The sequence below is a fragment of the Bos javanicus genome, chromosome 8 (genome assembly GCF_032452875.1).
Source record: "Bos javanicus breed banteng chromosome 8, ARS-OSU_banteng_1.0, whole genome shotgun sequence".
Lineage (NCBI taxonomy): Eukaryota > Metazoa > Chordata > Mammalia > Artiodactyla > Bovidae > Bos > Bos javanicus.
The window spans coordinates 10,554,985-10,573,165 of record NC_083875.1 but is presented as its reverse complement, the minus strand read 5'-3'; the positions used below and the strand labels follow the sequence as shown (position 1 = coordinate 10,573,165).

At 41.9% G+C, this 18,181-nt stretch overlaps 1 protein-coding gene across 4 annotated transcripts in view; it reads left to right on the top strand.

Annotated features, from left to right (window-relative positions):
• The window catches only part of EXTL3 (exostosin like glycosyltransferase 3), a 144,071-nt gene that overhangs the window by 109,271 nt on the left and 16,619 nt on the right, over positions 1-18,181 (top strand). For all 4 annotated transcript variants that reach the window (XM_061426805.1, XM_061426807.1, XM_061426804.1 and 1 more), the window contains exons 5-6: positions 3,963-4,107; positions 8,862-8,990. In XM_061426805.1, the coding sequence (XP_061282789.1) occupies positions 3,963-4,107; positions 8,862-8,990 (274 nt within the window). The remainder of the gene's footprint in view (positions 1-3,962; positions 4,108-8,861; positions 8,991-18,181) is intronic.

Genomic DNA, 18,181 nt, shown 5'->3' with positions numbered 1-18,181 from the left:
AAAGTGGAACATCTGCTCTTCCTCCCCCTCAGCCAGCCTCTCATTTCCTCTGACCTCCTCCTACCACTATGTTATTGAGGCGAGAATCTGTTGTTAGCAGTTGTGAAAATCCCACTGGATTTCACATTACCATAATAATAAGTAAGCAGCTCTCTTGCCTTGATTTTATGAAGGGAAAAAAAGCCATGTGATGATAGCAGAGATGGGCCTTTGCCATCACAGTTGTTGTATTGATGGTGACGGGAGGGACGGGAAGGTGGGGTGTTTCCGATACAGCGTGATGTACTTAAGAGTCTGCTGAGGGACTGGAGGCTGTGGACAGAGTCATGGGGTGTTAACAGGAGAATTGCCGATCAGCGCTAGATCCCAAGAACGATTAGATAAGCAGTCCTGCTTTGATGAGTTTGAAGCTTATACTGGTGTTTGTTATCTTCTGTAGAATGTTCTTGATTTAGAAAGGTTTTTGATCTTTTCCATTTGTCACCAGATTTCCAAGTGGTGAGAGAATAATGGAAGCCTTATAACTGATGGTATTGAGCATCTTTTCATGTGGTCAGTGACCATCTGTTTATCTTCTTTGGAGAAATGTCTGCTTAGATCCTTTGCCTTTTTATTATCAAGTGGTTAAGAGTCTCTTACCATCATTAGAAATTTGAGGTTTAGTCTCTGGTTATAAGACAAGTGAATTATCTCTGACTCTACTTCCAAATCTTCTATTACCCTGAGTATTCTCTCATTTATTTGGGCATCCTTTGATCTAAAAACTTTGCTTTCGAATTAGAGTTTTCATCTTTTCCCTATGTATGCCTAGGAATGGGATTGCTGGATTACATGATAACTCTGTTCTTAGTTTTTTAAGGAACCACCATACTGTTCTCCGTAGTGGCTGTACCAATTTACGTTTCCACCAAGAGTGTAGGAGGGTTCCCTTTCCGAAAGGATACACGCGTTCTGACGTTCACTGCAGCACTGTTTACAGTAGTTGAGACATGAAAGCCACCTAAATGTTGAAATCAGCAGATGACTGGATAAAGAAGATGTGGCATATAGATACCGTGGAATATTTTTCAACCATAAAAAGAATGAAATAATGCCATTTACAGCAACATGGATGGACCTAGAGGTTATCAGACTAAGTGAAGTCAGTTAGAGAAAGTCAGATACCATATGGTATCACTCACATGTGGGATCAAAACAATGATGCAAACGGAAACAGACCGAGACACAGGACGCAAGCGTGATGGTTCCAAAGGGGGAACGGGGAGGGGGGCTAAATCTAGGAATTTGGACTTAAAAGATACACACTACTATACATGTGTCATTTCACAGAGCTGTACACGGCTGAGCGACTAACATGCACATGTATATAAAATAGATAACAAGGACCTGCTGTGCAGCACAAGGAGCTATATTCAATATCTTGTAATAACCTTTAATGGAAAAGAGTCTGAAAAATAATATATATAACTTAGTCAATTTGCTGTGCACCTAAAAATTGTAAATCAGCTGTACTTTGATTTAGAATCAGTAAATAAATACATCCATAGAAACTGTCCCTCTGGCAAAAGATAATGTGGATCTTGGCTGACTTCAGCTTATGTAGCAAAGAAGGAAATAGTATGTTTTTAAGTGATGGATAAAGAGACCCAAGAGAACTGAAAACATGTATCTGTACAAAAACAGTCCCTGACTGTTCATAGCAGCATTATTTATAAGAGTCAGTAAGTATAACATGATTCAGCTTATATGAGGCACTCACAGTAGTCAGGTTCATAGAGACGAAGTAGAATGGCGGGTGCCTGGGACTAAAGGAAGGCAAGAATGCCAAATGTTTAATGGGTCAGGTTTTAGATTGGAAAGATGGAAACATTCTGGAGATAAATGATTGTGATGATCATTTAACAGTGGGAATATACTTAATGCCATTGAACTATATACTTGAAAATAATTAAAATGGTAAATTTTGTGTCATGTATGTTTTGCCACACACCAAAGAAAAATCAGTTGTCAAAAAAGCTAAAACAAGAGAAGTATAATCAGAATGTCCATCAGCTGATGAATGGATAAACAAACATATGTCCATACAGTGGAATATTACTTGGCAACAGAAAGGAATGAAGTGCTGACACGTGCTGCAACATGAAAACAGGCTAAGTGAAACAAGCCAGTCACTAAAGGTCACGTACTGTGTGAGTCCGCTTGTGTGAAATGTCTGCAACAAGCAGAGCCATGGAGACAGAAGGTAGATTAGTGGTTGCCGTGGGAGACTGGGGTTGGGGGTGAATGGGAAATGACTGCTAAACTGCTAGTGGCTATGGAGTTTCTTTTCATTAATAGGTTATGAAAATATTCTGAAGTGGTGATGGTTGCATATATTACATACTAAACCCCAGCAAGTCATAAACTTTTAAACAAGTGAGCCTTCTATGTGATTTATATCTCAATAAACTTTATTTTTAAAAAGAGCAAAAGTGTAAGCTTTGCAGTGAGGGATCATGGACTGGAAAGTAGGTTTCTGTTCCTGGAGGCATTTGAAGGGATCAGTATTTTTAGGAGTATTGATATAGCCTTCGGATATGCTGTTGGTATTTATTAACAATCCTTATATTCTGTAACTGTCAAAATATATTATTAAAATACAGCTTTTTAGGTGAGTGTTTGGAAGTCTGTGTTCGGAGATAAACGAGGATAGAGGTAGGGGTTTGGGTGGGATGTGGCAGGACGCCCATCTAGACGGCTGCTATGTTGATATAAGTTGTAATTTCTCATCTTCTGGGCTAGACTGTGTGTATGTGTGTGTCTGTGTATGCATCGTCAGTCGTGTCCAACTCTTTGTGACCCCATGGACTGTAGCCTGCCAGGCTCCTCTGCCCTGGGATCTCAGGCAAGAACCCTGGAGTGGGTGCCATTTCCTTCTCCAGGCGTCTTCCCAGCCTAGATATTGGACCCTCGTCTCCGCATCTCCTGCATTGACAGGTGGGTTCCTTACTGCTGGACCGCCTGGAAAGCCCATTGGACTAGGTTAGTTGCTTTCAAACTTAACAGGAGAGGGGCTCTTGAAATGAAATCTTGTGTGCTAAAGCACACAAGCTGAGGTTTCATGGGTGATGAGGGACTTTGTTAGGCAGTTTGAATATCTGTTGGAGTGAGGTGGAGGGAGGCGGTGGTGGATCCTTTTTTATGGTACACCTGAAGCACTTACGCAGGACTGTGGATTTCAGCCTATGAAACGGATTTTATTTGTTGTACCTTACCTAGAGGTAAGGTAAATTTGGAGATGTTAGAAAAGTTTATCCTGGAAACATTCCCAGCTTATTTCTTACATTTATGAAGCCTTTCATTTGTACGGTTCTGTAGACCACTGCTTTTCATGGTACAGATTTCCACCTCAGCTCTGCTCCAATCAGAATTTTAGACTGTTGCACCTAACTCCAGGCAGCAGTCTCCTGTGGTTAGATCGGGGTCACTCAGTAAAAGAGGAGTTAAGTATACAATGTACATAGATTATGTACAAGTCCTACCATACTAGTATGTTACGATCTTTAAAAGTAAAGCTTAAGAAATTAAATAATATTAAAAAGAAATAGATATAAAAATTACCTTCTTTCTGCTTCTTAGCAGATTATTGTACTTACCCCATCCTGGAAACCTTTAACTGCCTTAGACTCCTTAGAGCCTTTCTGTGTTTCTCCAGCTTGTTCTGTATGCAAGGGCTGGAGAGATGCTGGCCCCCAGCATCAATAAGTTAGAGGATTGATAGGCAGGTGCTTATTAAGGAAACTGTGGGTGATACTTTGTTTTTATTCTGTTTGGTTTGTGATTGATTTGGTATATAAAATTAGAAAGAAAAAAGTAACAGCTCAAAAAGAGAGATCCTGCAAAATAGAGGCAATGATTTTACACATTTCTGATAACCTTAGAGCTTGGTACTCAGGTGTGTGCATATGCTTGTGTTTTATGAGGGTGTGGAGAGAAGCACGGGACCGCATTGTGGGTTTCCCTGGCCGTTACCATGCGTGGGACATCCCTCATCAGTCCTGGCTGTACAACTCCAACTACTCCTGTGAGCTGTCCATGGTGCTGACAGGTGCTGCCTTCTTCCACAAGGTAAGAAAGGGCTGGTAGGATTGGCATGACTTGGTCAGAGTTGAGCTTTTGTGTGGCAGTGAAATGCTGCTTTAAATAAAGATAACTCTCCTAATGCTTCTTACATATCCCTTGCTTGCTAGAATTACACTACTTCTGTCTTTAAAGACAGTGATCAAGATGATTATAGCAACTCTAGAATGAAGTCAGGATGGGAAGGCTGCTGCATTGGCCATTAGAAAATCAGTTTATCTTCCTGAGCATTGGCTCTCCCTCAGTAAAACTGAGAGCACTGGGGCAAAACATTTTCCAGTTTCCCCACAGCCATTCTGGACATGGCCTGGCCAACAAAAGGCTGAATGTAGCCCTCTCCTGATTCAACCACCTCTGTCCCAGGCCCCACCACAAGCTTCTGTCCATTCAGGCTCTGCAAGTTCTGTTTGATTCCTTAGAGCTTTTAATTTTCACGTTGCTTCACGTCCTGATTTCTGTTGAGTATTTAGGATGCAGACCCGTCCAGTCATTACTCCTCTCTTGTACTGTTGTTGCTAAACTGTTCTGTTTTCTTGCTCCTGACTAATCTTCTCTCTCCATTTCATCTGTTCTGTAAAATAGCCCCTGGGCACATGTGGCTGCTGAGCACTTGAAACGTGACTGGTCAGTGCTGAGATGTGCTCTCAGTGTACAGTATTGTACATACCAGACTTTGAAAACTTAGCATGAAAGAAAGAGTGTAGACTATCTCTTTACTAGTTTTTTATATTGATTGTATGTTGGGTGAGTAAGTGTTAGTTTCTCAGTTATGTCTGACTCTTTGCCATCCCATGGACTGTAGCCTGGCAGGCTCCTCTGTCCAAGGAATTCTCCAGGCAAGAATACTGGAGTGGGTATCCTTCTCTAGGGGATCTTTCCAACCCAGGGATCGAACCCATTTCTCCTGCATTGCAGGCAGATTCTTTACCATCTGAGCCAATAGGGAATGATTGTATGTGCTGCTGCTGCTAAGTCACTTCAGTTGTGTCCGACTCTGTGCGACCCCATAGACGGCAGCCCATGAGGCTCCCCCGTCCCTGGGATTCTCCAGGCAAGAACACTGGAGTGATTGTATGTGCAATTATTTTATAAAGTGCAATTATTTTGGATACACTGGTTTAAATTAAAATATGTTACTAATTAATTTTACTGTTTCTCTTTATTTCTTAAAACTGTGGCCACTAGAAAATTAAAAATGACAGATGGGACTGCTCCATACCTTCCCTCCCAGGTCCTCTCTTTAGGCTGTGAAGAGCCCCTGTTCTGGGATGGCCAAACTGCCTGTACCCCCACTTCACAGAAAACCTCCTCTGTCTCCTTGATCTGGTTGAAACCTGACTTTTCTCTGAGGACAGTGCTTCCCCTTCAGCCTATTCCTTCCTTCCAGGGACCGTGATTGAGACTATTCATTTCCCCACACTTGTACCCTGGAGCCAGGTAGAGAGAACCATTCCACTGCTCACTGGTGACTCTTCTTGACAACTGCTTCTCACTTGTCATGTGAAATCACATTTGAGACTCGTTGTATCTGTCTTGTTGCTCCAACTACCGACCTCCTAAGTCATCCGTTCATGGTCAGCAAAGATGTTACCACCTGGCCTGTCATCCTGATCTCCACTCCGTGCTCTCCTGACCAACCCAGCCAGGACCCTATCTCCCTATAATTATTGAAGTATTATACTTCTGGTGGCTCAAATGGTAAAGTGTCTGCCTACACTGCGGGAGACCTGGGTTCAGTCCCTGGGTCAGGAAGATCCCCTGGAGAAGGAAATGGCACCCCACTCCAATACTCTTGCCTGGAGAATCCCACGGACGGAGGAGCCCAGTAGGCCACAGTCCATGGGGTCGCAAAGTCGGACACGACTGAGCGACTCCACTTCACAGGGTTCTACTTCTGTCTAGCGCTTTTCTTTTTTTTTAAAGTTGGTTCTTATTTTACACTGGAGTGTGGTTGATTTCCAGTGTTGTGTTTCAGGTGTGCAGCAGAGTGATTCAGTTGCACATGTTACACACGTAGCTGTTCTTTTTCAGCGCCTTTTCCCATAAAGGTTATTACAGAATATCGAGTAGAGTCGCCTCTGCTCTCAGTAGGTGCTTGTTGGTGATCTAGTTTATGTATAATTGCCGAGTGCTCTTCTTATTTTGTGTTGTCCTTGCGTCCTCTCAAGCTCTTGTGGCTTTTCTCAGCATCCATAAGCTGGTGATTTCCAGCCTTGCCTTTCCCTGAGAGCTTCACTTGTAAATTTATTTTCAGGACATTCCTGTATTTCTCCTAGTACTTCAAACTGAACTTTTCCCCCCAAAGTTTCCTTGTTTGCCCTTTGGAAGAAACTAAGTTGGCCTTCCCTAGTCTAGAGCAATCAAGTTATTTTTTCTTTTTACTGTAAGTGCCTATCAGTAAAAACTTTTGGTACCTCACAAATGTATGTATGTATAAATTATAGTATGTGTACTATACTACCATACTTACAGAAATTTTTATGTGGTTGAGATAAGATGAAACACTTTCAAAATAATAGTCTCACTAAATTCTTACATTTTAGTGAGAGCAATGACTGAACATGCCTTCTTATTTTTGAAAATCTTGATTTGACACTTTGTATACTGGCAGGTCAGTGTTCTGTTTCTAAATTGGTCTGTTTCTAAATTAAGCACATTTCTGATACTTTGTTTTAATCACTGTCCCTGGAAGAAATACCTTATTGCCCTGCTTCCAAAGTCCTGATGCTTATCTACCAATTTGGTAGTATTTTGTTGAAATTGTTGAATTTTCATCTTCTATGGCACCAATTTTTTTAAGCAAACTAATGAGAAGAAATTGCATTTTATATTTTAGAGTAGGTTCTAAATTCACTGAAACATTAAGAAGATTTTTAAACAGATTACAAAGTTTTTCTGTGTTTTAAAAATTATTTTTGGCATAAAGATAATATAATAGTGGAAATACTTCTAAATATTTGTTTTCATAATGCTTTCACCATATACTTTTAAGTCAGTTCTTTTTTCGTATAATGTCATGTTTCCCTTGATAAAGATATGGATTTTTAATTAATAAATATTCTTATTAGCATGCTAATGATAGGCAGTGGCCAGTTAAAGGGTCAATCTGTCTTTTCGTAAAAGAAAGATGTATAATTCATCTTTTAAGTTCACCATCTCTTAAGTATTTTGTCACAAGATAACCAGCAAACCACTGTTTGGTACAAAAATTTTATGGTTGTTTTGCTGTATAGATTCTACCATTTAAGGTAAAAAGATACCTAAGTCAGTTTTATTGGACACCTCACCTGTTCATTCATCATCAGCATATTGCACCAGATCTCGCTTACCATTTGGGGTGTTTTATGGCATTTATTCACTTCTGTGGTGCAAATATTCTTGCCATGACTGAGTTCAGGTTAACAACATGAGTCACTGAGCGTGGCTGTTGGAAGAGATGAGCAGTTACATGCCAGTTTCATAGTATTTTCACCAGACAGTTATAATAGGCACGAGCAGCCTCAAGATGACAGTAAATGTGGGACTTCCCTGGGGGTCCAGCGTTTAGGACTGCACTTCCACTGCAGGGGATCGAGGGTTCGATCCTTTGTTGGGGAACTAGGATCTTGTATGCCTTGCAGCGCAACCAAAAAGTTAAAAAAAAAAAATATGATAAATGTAATAAATAGTTATAATTGTGTTAACTAGTTAAATAAGTGATGAGCTTTAGGTATTTATTGGCTTTTAATATAATGTATTTAGTTTTCAGTTGTCATTTAGTCGCTAAGGCGTGTCTGACTCTATGACCTCATGGACTGTAGCCCGCCAGGCTCCTCCGTCCATGGGCTTCTCCAGGCAAGAATACTGGAGTGGGTTGCTATTTCCTTCTCCAGGTGATCTTCCCAACCCAGGGGTAGAATCCGCGTCTTCTGCATTGGCAGGCAGATTCTTTACTGCTGAACCACCAGGGAAGCCCTTTAATTTTAAGTATGTGTAATTCTATTTTTAATAATGGCTGTTTTTCATAACAAGGTCACAAAATTCCTAAAATCCCTGAAAGTTCAGCAGTCGACATTCATTGGTAGGTGTGAGCCAGTGCACACCTGTGGACCTTGTGGGACATGTTAAGAACTTAGGCTTAATCTGAGTGAGATGAGAAGCCATTGAGGGGTTTGGAGTAAAGGAGGCCCATGTTTTAATACGATTGCTCTGCTGTGCTGAGGATGGACTGATGGGAGCAAGAAGGCAGCAGGGAGGCCGATCAGGAGGCTGTGAACAGTGTGGGCCAGGGATGAGGGTGGCTTCAGGCAGGGCTAGCCTGTGCCCAGACTGAGAAGTGAGGCCCTGCGGGATCTGCCATCTCATTACTCAGTGACTTACTGAGGTCTGAGAAGATAACCGGACTTCCCTCCTCGCTTACCCTTGCTTTGTCAGAGAGAACATTGTTCAGCTGAACGAGTGTCCAACCGAATTTGATAGATGTTTATGTTGTTGCAGAATCACTGTGGTACCAAGCATGAAGGTTTGATTCTCAAAGAGGGTGATAATGGCAGTTTGGATGGGCTGATTCTTCAGTGTGGAGGATCTGCCTTGCAGGTGTTCAGCATCCCTGGGCCCACCTCCCTAAATGCCAGTGGTGCCTCCTGGAGATTGCACCCCGACCTCCCCACAACATGCTTCCTAGCGGCCCTGCACGTATTTTCACTGAAAGGCAAAGAACTGTGGCCTCTAACACAGTGTGTGCTTCTGTTTCTGCCCGGCAGTATTATGCCTACCTGTATTCTTACGTGATGCCCCAGGCCATCCGAGATATGGTGGATGAATACATCAACTGTGAGGACATCGCCATGAACTTCCTCGTCTCCCACATCACTCGGAAACCCCCCATCAAGGTAGGGCCCCGCCGTGTACGGGACTGGGGGTGCGTGTGTACTCAGCTCACTTACTTTGTAATCGTGCAGTGCATAACTCAGCGTACTTCAGAGTCCTCGTCTGTGAAACGGGATGATGAGGCCACCAGCCAAATAGGATCACTTCAGGGTTTAATGAGGGCCTTCACTTCCTAAGGTGTAAATGGATAGAAATCAGTGATTGGAATTTGAATGGGGAAATGTTACATCTTTAATTTTCACTGATCTTGAATTGGAATTTATCCTTTTTATCAGTTATAAAACAGGCTGTAATTCATAAGAGGATTGGTGGTAACTGATTTTTCACCGGAACTCACAGATACTTTCCTATCACGTTATGTTTATTGTGAAGTATTGTTAACTTTCCTCACTTCTTTGAAATTATGGCAGTTACTAACTTTTCCCTGGATTGTGTTACCTCTAAAAGAGTACATGTATTTCTGTGTTTCGGTATTACCTGTTTCCTTTGTTGTTGTTCAGTCCTTAAGTCGTGTCTGACTCTTTGCATCCCCATGGACTGCAGCACACCAAGCTTCTCTGTTCTCCACCGTCTCCCAGAGTTTGCTCAGATTCATGAGAAGGCAATGGTACCCCACTCCAGTACTCTTGCCTGGAAAATCCCATGGGCGGAGGAGCCTGGTAGGCTGCAGTCCATGGGGTCACAAAGAGTAGGACACGACTGAGCGACTTCACTTTCACTTTTCACTTTCATGCATTGGAGAAGGAAATGGCAACCCACTCCAGTGTTCTTGCCTGGAGAATCCCAGGGACGGGGGAGCCTGGTGGGCTGCCGTCTATGGGGTCGCTAAGAGTCGGACACGACTGAGCGACTTCACTTTCACTTTCATGCATTGGAGAGGGAAATGGCAACCCACTCCAGTGTTCTTGCCTGGACAATCCCAGGCATGGGGGAGCCTGGTGGGCTGCCGTCTATGGGGTCGCACAGAGTTGGACACGACTGAAGCGACTTAGCAGCAGCAGCAGCAGCATGTCCATTGAGTCAGTGATGCTATCTAACCATCTCATCCTCTGCCATTTCCTTTGTAATTTCTTATATTGTACATGTCTAAAAGCATTTTAAGGAGGGTCCACAGGCTTCCCCAGACTACCAAACCAGAATGGGAGGTGGTGTGTCCTTGGCACCCAAAATATAAGAATTTCTGTGTGTAAAACTCTAAGAATAGTGCCTGGCACATAAGTTCTTCATAAGGTATTTATACAAAACAAAAGTACCCCCTAAATTGTAGAAATTTGAGTGCTTTCTCTGTCTTTGAGTTGGTGAGTAGATTTGACCAGACTACTAGCAGTTTCATACTTGGTGCACAGGAAGACCAGTCCCATCACTGTCTGTCATTATTGTGGATTCAGACAAGTGGAAGCGCTCCTGGTGAGGGCTACGGTCAAGGCCTTGTAGCAGTTAATACTAGATCGTCTGTCAGTTCCGATTACTAGTGTTTGTGACCGTGCTCTGTCAGTGTCTTATGTTACGGATTCACACCTGATGTCCTCATATTATTATCATCAACAAGTCGTATTATTTAATTTTGTAAAATAATTTTAACTTCATGGATATCATTAGGGCCATGAGTAAATAATAATTTGGTGTATATTTCATTCTTCTTCTTGTACATTTTGAATGTAAGTTCTAGACTAAGTAGCCACTAGGCTGAACAAATAATGATGGTCAAACTGTATCTTTAGTTTCAAGCAAGAGTGGTAACTAGAGAACACTGATTCCAGCAACAAAGCAAAACAGACAAGTAGAGAAGCCCCTGGGGCTTTATGCTTTCATTCATACCTGTTCCAGCCTTTTGCCAAGTGTGGCTCAGGGTCATAACTTAACTCCTGGTTACCCCAGAGTTTCTCAGATTCTTTAGCCTTCTGCTAAAGCCTTGTAAGAGAAGAATAATTAGCAAAATAATGCACCAAATTGTGTTTTTTTTTTTAAAACTCTGAATGATGATAGTATTTTTATATAAAATGACATGTTTTCCAGTTACAGTGGTAGATCTGATAGTAAATGATAAAAAAAAGCATACTTCTTTGTGAATTCTAAGGAAGGGAGGCAAAGGTCTTATAAAGAAATTAACGATGGGTGCACTTTTCTGGTCCTTATTTATCCTTTCTTGTGTAGCCAGGGACTGGACTCGAGCGAGATGTTTGCTTTCTAATTATAACTCCCTATTAGATCATAAGACATTATTCATGAAAATTTAAAGTATCTGAGTGATTAGGTACCTAATAATACCATCAGTCACATTAAGCACTCACAGACGGGGTGCATTTTTCATCCTCATGGAAGCATGTTTGTTCTGTTATTAGGCCAGTGTTTCATTGGTTAAACGTCTCTCCAGTGTAGAGAGTGAGGTGGAAATAATTTGTTTATGGTATACATGATTCTTTGGCTACCTGGTGTGAAGATCCGATTCAGTGGAAAGACCCTGATGCTGACAAAGATTGAAGGCAAAAAGAGAAGGGGGCTGCAGAGGATGAGATGGTTAGATAGCATTACTGACTCAGTGGACATAAATCTGAGCAAACTCGGGGGGATAGTGAAGGACAGGGGAGCGTGGCATCGCAGAAGGTCAGACATGACTTACCGACTGAACAACAAAAGTGAAAACTGGAAAAGTTAGAATGACTTTTTAAAGGCAGAGGCTCAGTAAGTTGAGCCTGTCTTCAAATTCTGAGTCCAGTTGTTTACTTCATATTATAGAACCAGTTTGAACTCAGTATTTTCATTAATTTACCTAATTTTATCCGGTATATATACTATTTTATATTATAAAGTAGTAATTTTTTTTTTTGCTTTAAATACTTCAAATTTTCACTGTCCCCTCCCTTGTTACAATTAGGAAAGCATGACTGTTTTAGGTGATAGCTATATTCTTTCAATAATGTTAATATCTTGACAATATTGAGTAAATAAACCACACAGGGTTAATTTCATCTTGTTCCTTTGAATAATGTACTATTATTTTTTTGAAGAGGAGAGATCTAGAATGTAAATAGACTTCATTCAGAATAAAGGATGAAAAAGTCATAAAGCATTGAGAAGACAGGTGGAGATGGCTTATGGGATAAGGAAGTAGAGAGAGAATACATAAGTAAGTGTCTTAATATTAATGCTGAGTAACTTCTCAACATCTATTCAAGATTTTCCTTACTATTACTAAGCAGAACTTTACTTAGATTAAATTACTTGAAATATTCCTGTGTAAAATATAATCCATGATGTTGCTTTAGTAAGTGTTCAAACTTCACTTTATACAATTTACTCTGCTTAATGTTTTATTATGTTACACACACACACACAGTTGTTTGGTTGCTCGGTCACGTCCAGCTCTTTGTGGCCCATGAACCCAGCACACTAGGCCTCTCTGTCCATTACTGTCTTCCTGCGTTTCCTCAAACTCATGTCCCCTGAGTCAGTGATGCCATCTGACCGTCTCACCCTCTGTTGCCCCCTTCTCCTCTGGCCCTCAGTTTTTTCCCCTCTCTCTCTCTGTATATTATGTAGCCACTGGACCACCAGGGAAGTTCCTATATATACATTTTTTTAAAAAATAAATGTATTGGGGTTGCAATCACAACATTTTTTTAGTAGTGGGTTACATGATTAAAAACATTTATTTGGAAACCACTGCTTCAGTGAAAATACCTTTATAAAAGGAGCATATATAAGGAGAAAATGCCGTATAAAAGCAGTATAAATACCTTTTTGTGCCAGAGTGGAGTCACTTGCAGGTTAAGAGACTTTTCCCCCTGAGGTTGAGTGCTGGCGTCTGAGATGAGGTACAGGGAGAACAGAGTAGAATACTGGACACGGATGTGGTTTGATTACAGCCTGCCTTCTCTAGGCCCTGACATCCATCTCCTGCTGCAGTTGTAGCTGATGGGGAGGGTAGTAAGTGACACACTGTTGTCTGTAAACTGGAAGATGTCTAGAGAACTGCCGGCGGGTGAGAGGGTGGCGGAAGGGGATGGTGGAGTCCTGTGGAGGGACCTCTGGGGGTCATGACTTCTTCAGAGTTTTATCTCTGGTGTGAGTGTCCCTTGGCGCCCTGGCCTGTGGTTATGATCACTCCTCAGTTTCAACTCTAGCAACTGGACTTCTGATGGCTGATACTGGCTGTGGGTGGTAAGTATTCTTCAGCTGGAATTAACAGGACGGGCCATCCAATTTTAATTGTTTTCTCAGTTTATCGTAGTAATAATAATTTTAAAATTATTCAGGAAAAAAATATATTCAGAAAGAAAATAGAACATGCAGATTTAAAAAACCTAAATAGAACTACTGGAAATGAAAATTATAGTTATTAAAATGACAGTCTTTGTGAATGGGATAAAATGATAAGACAGCTGAAGAGAAAGTTAATGACCTAGTAGATGATGCATGAATAATGTGAATACATTTCTGAGAAGGTATTATGGAGATATAAAGAGATGGAAAATAAGAAAGATGAAGAGATGTGAAGGCTGTAAAATCTAACACAGTGCCAGAAAGGGAAGACTAGAGAGATGGGAGGGGCAGTCTTGAAAATACAATATGAGAATTTCCAGAATTTATTGACTGCATGGGGCCTTCTCTGGTGGTTCCTGCAGTGTGTTAGACTGGAATTCGATACCTGGGCCAGGGAAATCCCCTGGAGAAGGGAATGGCAACCCACTACATTGTCCTTGTCTGGAGAATCCTATGGACAGAGGAGCCTGGTGGGCTACAGTCCACGGGGTCACAAAGAGTTGGACGCAACTAAGCAAAACACGCAACACTGACTGCATGAATACTATAGCAAATATTACACTTAATTGTGAAAGTCTAGAAGGTCCCTGTTGAAGTCAGTAGTAAGATAAGGTTTGGTTCAGTTCAGTCGCTCAGTTGTGTCTGACTCTTTGCGACCCCATGAATCGCAGCACGCTGGGCCTCCCTGTCCATCACCAACTTCTGGAGTTCACTCAAACTCATGTCCATCAAGTCAGTGATGCCATCCAGCCATCTCATCCTCTGTCGTCCCCTTCTCCTCCTGCCCCCAATCCCTCCCAGTCTTTTCCAGTGAGTCAACTCTTCGCATGAGGTGGCAAAAGTACTGGAGTTTCAGCTTTAGCATCAGTCCTTCCAATGAATACTCAGGACTCATCTCCTTTAGGATGGACTGGTTGGATCTCCTTGCAGTCCAAGGGACTCTCAAGAGTCTTCTCCAACACCACAGTTCAAAAGTATCAATTCTTCGGTGCTCAGCTTTCTTCACAGTCCAACTCTCACATCCATACATGACCACTGGAAAAACCATAGCCTTGACTAGACAGACCTTTGTTGGCAAAGTAATGTCTTTGCCTTTTAATATGCTGTCTAGGTTGGTCATAACTTTCCTTCCAAGGACTAAGTGTCTTTTAATTTCATGGCTGCAGTCACCATCTGCAGTGATTTTGGAGCCCCCAAAAATAAAGTCTGTCATTGTTTCCACTGTTTCCCCATCTATTTCCCATGAAGTGATGGGACCGGATGCCATGATCTTCATTTTCTGAATGTTGAGCTTTAAGCCAACTTTTTCACTCTCCTCTTTCACTTTCATCAAGAGGTTTTTTAGTTCTTCTTCACTTTCTGCCATAAGGGCGGTGTCATCTGCATATCTGAGGTTATTGATATTTCTCCTGGCAATCTTGATTCCAGCTTGTACTTCTTCCAGCCCAGAGTTTCTCATGATGTACTCTGCATATAAGTTAAATAAGCAGGGTGACAGTATACAGCCTTGACGTACTCCTTTTCCTATTTGGAACCAGTCTGTTGTTCCATGTCCAGTTCTAACTGTTGCTTCCTGACCTGCATACAGGTTTCTCAAGGTTACCCAGTAAATAAATGGAAGTAGAGACCACATCCACATTCACATGGTCAGGATAGCAGTTCTCCCCAGGTGTAAAGTGTCGGTGTAACTCTAATCAAAATCCTGTTAGGTGGCAATAAAATTAACCACCACACCATCAAAAAAACCCCTAAATTCTAGTAGAATACTTTATTTGGTTTAATTTGGCTTGGAGTGAAACTTGACAAAGAGATCCTCAGATTTGTGTTGAAAGGCAAAGAGCCAGGATAGCTAAGGCACTAGTGAGGAAGAGGGCAGCTGACCCTGTCAGAAAGCGTGGCTCGGTATTAAAGTACATAATCAGGACAGATGCCTGTGATCTTGGCACAGAAACCGACAAAGTCAGTGCTACAGGGCAGAATGCAGACACAGGCCCACGCCTGCATGGAAGCTTGACATATGATAAAGGTGGCATCTTGGGAATAACACTTTCTGTATGGAACAGAAGTACATGTCATACCATACACAAAGGAAATTCCAGATGGCGTAATAAACCAAGTGTTAACAGCAAGCTTTAAAACTTCTAACAAAAAATATAGAAGTATTTTTGTGATATAGACAGAAACAAAAAGTACAAAATCTGAAGGAGAAGATTGATTTGTTGGAATGTATTAAAGTTCAAAGCTTTGTTCAAAAAACTCTATATCTAGATGTGACGTTTGCAGTCCTGGTACATGACAAAGAATTGATACCCAGATAAAGGATTTCCAAAGGAGAAGACTACTCAGTTGATTCATTAAGTATGTAAGAAAGTAGTTCAGTGTAGTAGAAACCTAGATGACTAATGAACATGTGGAAGGGTGCTGATCTTCTGTAATAATCAGGGAAGTGGAAGTTAAAACAATGTGATATAGTTTATACCATCAAGTGGGCAGAAATGAAAGTGTGATGGTACCAGATGGCTGTAAGGATGTGTAGAAATTGCAGATGTTGATCAGGGCTGGTGGGTGTACATTGGGACATTTATTTTGAAGAAAGTTTGGTTTTGTCAAGTATAACTGAAGGTCATGTTCCCCATGGCATTGCAGGAGAGGAAAGGAGGGAGGGAGTGGTGGCATACGGATTAACTCTTTGTAATATTCTGTTTCTTTTGCAAAAAAAAAGAGAAAAATATATGTGTAGCCTAAAACAAATAGGACAAAGTGTCAGTATTTGACAAACCTGGTGAGTTTGCTTGTTTGTTGTCTTCTTCCCCCCTTTAAGCATAACATTTCATTCATATGTTTTAACCGATAGTAATGTATGTTTCATACACACATAGCCATATTTGATTCTTTTTGGAGATACTTATTTATTTGGCTGTGTTGGATCTTGGTTGTGGCATGTGGGATCTAGTTCCCTGACCAGGGATGGAACCTGGGAGTGCATTGGGAGAGCTGAGTCAACAAATACCCGTGCAATAAAAATGATAACTAAAAATGAGAAAGTTTAACATTCTCACTACCAGCTCCTTGTATATGTATCTTGGTAATCCCGGCCTGCTGCTTCCCTCCATTGATAACTGCTACCCTGAGTTTAGTTTTAAAAATCCCCTTCCCCTCCTCTCTTAAAAAGAAAAGCGTTTTTACCGATATATATTCATTTCTAGGGCTTTCCTTGTGGTTCAGCTGGTAAAGAATCCGCCTGTAATGTGGGAGACCTGGGTTTGATCCCTGAGTTGGGAAGATCCTCCGGAGAAGGGATAGGCTGCCCATTCCAGTATTCTTGGGCTTCCCTTGTGGCTCAGCTGGTAAAGAATCTGCCCGCAATGTGGGAGACCTGGGTTTGATCCCTGAGTTGGGAAGATCCCCTGGAGAAGGGATAGACTGCCCACTGCAGGATTCTGGCCTGGAGAATTCCATAGACTGTATTGAATAGTCCATGGGGTCGCAAAGAGCCCGACACGACTGAGCGATTTTCACTCACTCATTCATCTCTAAGTGATTGGCGTCTTTAAATTTTATGTAAATGAAATCAGACTATATGTGTTCCTCTGCATTTAGGTTTTTAAGAAGTCAGTCTGTGAGCTCAGTCAGTGTTGATGCTTGTGACTGTAGTTTATTTTCATTGCCCCAGAGTCTTAAATAGGCTCTCCCCCATACCCTTCTAAAAGTTTTAGGTTTTGCCTTGTTGTATTTAAATCACTAACCCTTGTTGAAGTGATTTTTGTGTATAATGTGGGCTAGGGCCCCAATTTCATTTTTTTGTCTCCTAAGCAGCATTCATTGCACACTCAGTTCACCCATGCCCAGTGGCGTGCAGTGCTGGAAGGTCACTCAGCACACGTCTGTGTGCACGTGGGTCTATTCACGTGTTCTTTACTCTGGCCTGCTGGTCCAGTTTGTTCACGTGCCAAATTCACATGAATTGTCATAGCTTTAGAATTAGTTTTTGTATTTGCTAAGACAGGTCCCCTCTAACGTAATCTTGTACTTCAGGAGTGTCTTGCCTTGCGCGCGCCCTCCTGCAGGGATCTATCCAGAAGGGCAGAGTGTGCGCTGGGCCCCAGGAGGCAGGTGGCTCAGCTCAGAGCAGGAAGGAGAGCTCAGCTGCGGGAATGATAGCTTTTTTCTGTTCCGGGATCAGTTTTCAACTTTAAATAAATGGAATCATACAGTTATCTCTTTCCACGTCTCTCAGTCTTTTTTTTTTTTTAAATAATGTTATTTATTTATGGCTGTGCTGGGTCTTCGATGTCGCTCAGGCTTTTCTCTAGTTGCGGTGCCTGGGCTTCTCACTGTGGTGGCTTCTCTTGTTGCGGAACACGGGTTCAGGACCTGCGGGCTTCAGCAGTTGTGGCTCCCCGCCTCTAGAGCGCAGGTCCAGTGCTTATGGCGCGTGGGCTTCGTTGCTCTGAGGCCTGTGGGATCTGCCACATCAGGGATTGAACCTGTGTCTCCTGCATTGGCAGGCGGATTCTTTACCACCGAGCCACCAGGTAAGCCCTCCATGTCTCTTCATCTTGCTTTCATATTTCTTTAAAGCTTTTTTCCAGTATTTTCCATTCTGGGAATAATTTTAGTATACTTTTTATCACTGATTTTCTCTTCACCCATCCACTGAGTATCTGATTTAATTCAGTATACTTTTTTTTCTTCCCAGTTTTATTGAGATGTAATTGACATGCAACTTACTGATTTGCCTTACAAACCATCAGGAGATGATGATCACAATAAGTTTATGTACTTTCCGTTTCTGTTGTTCTGTTTGGTTCTTTTTCCTTTTCTTTTTTGATTGCGCCACGCAGCATGTGGGATCTTGGTTCCCTCCCCAGGGATTGAACCCGCACTGCCTGCGTTGGAGGCGTGGTGTTGACCACCGCCTCACCAGGGG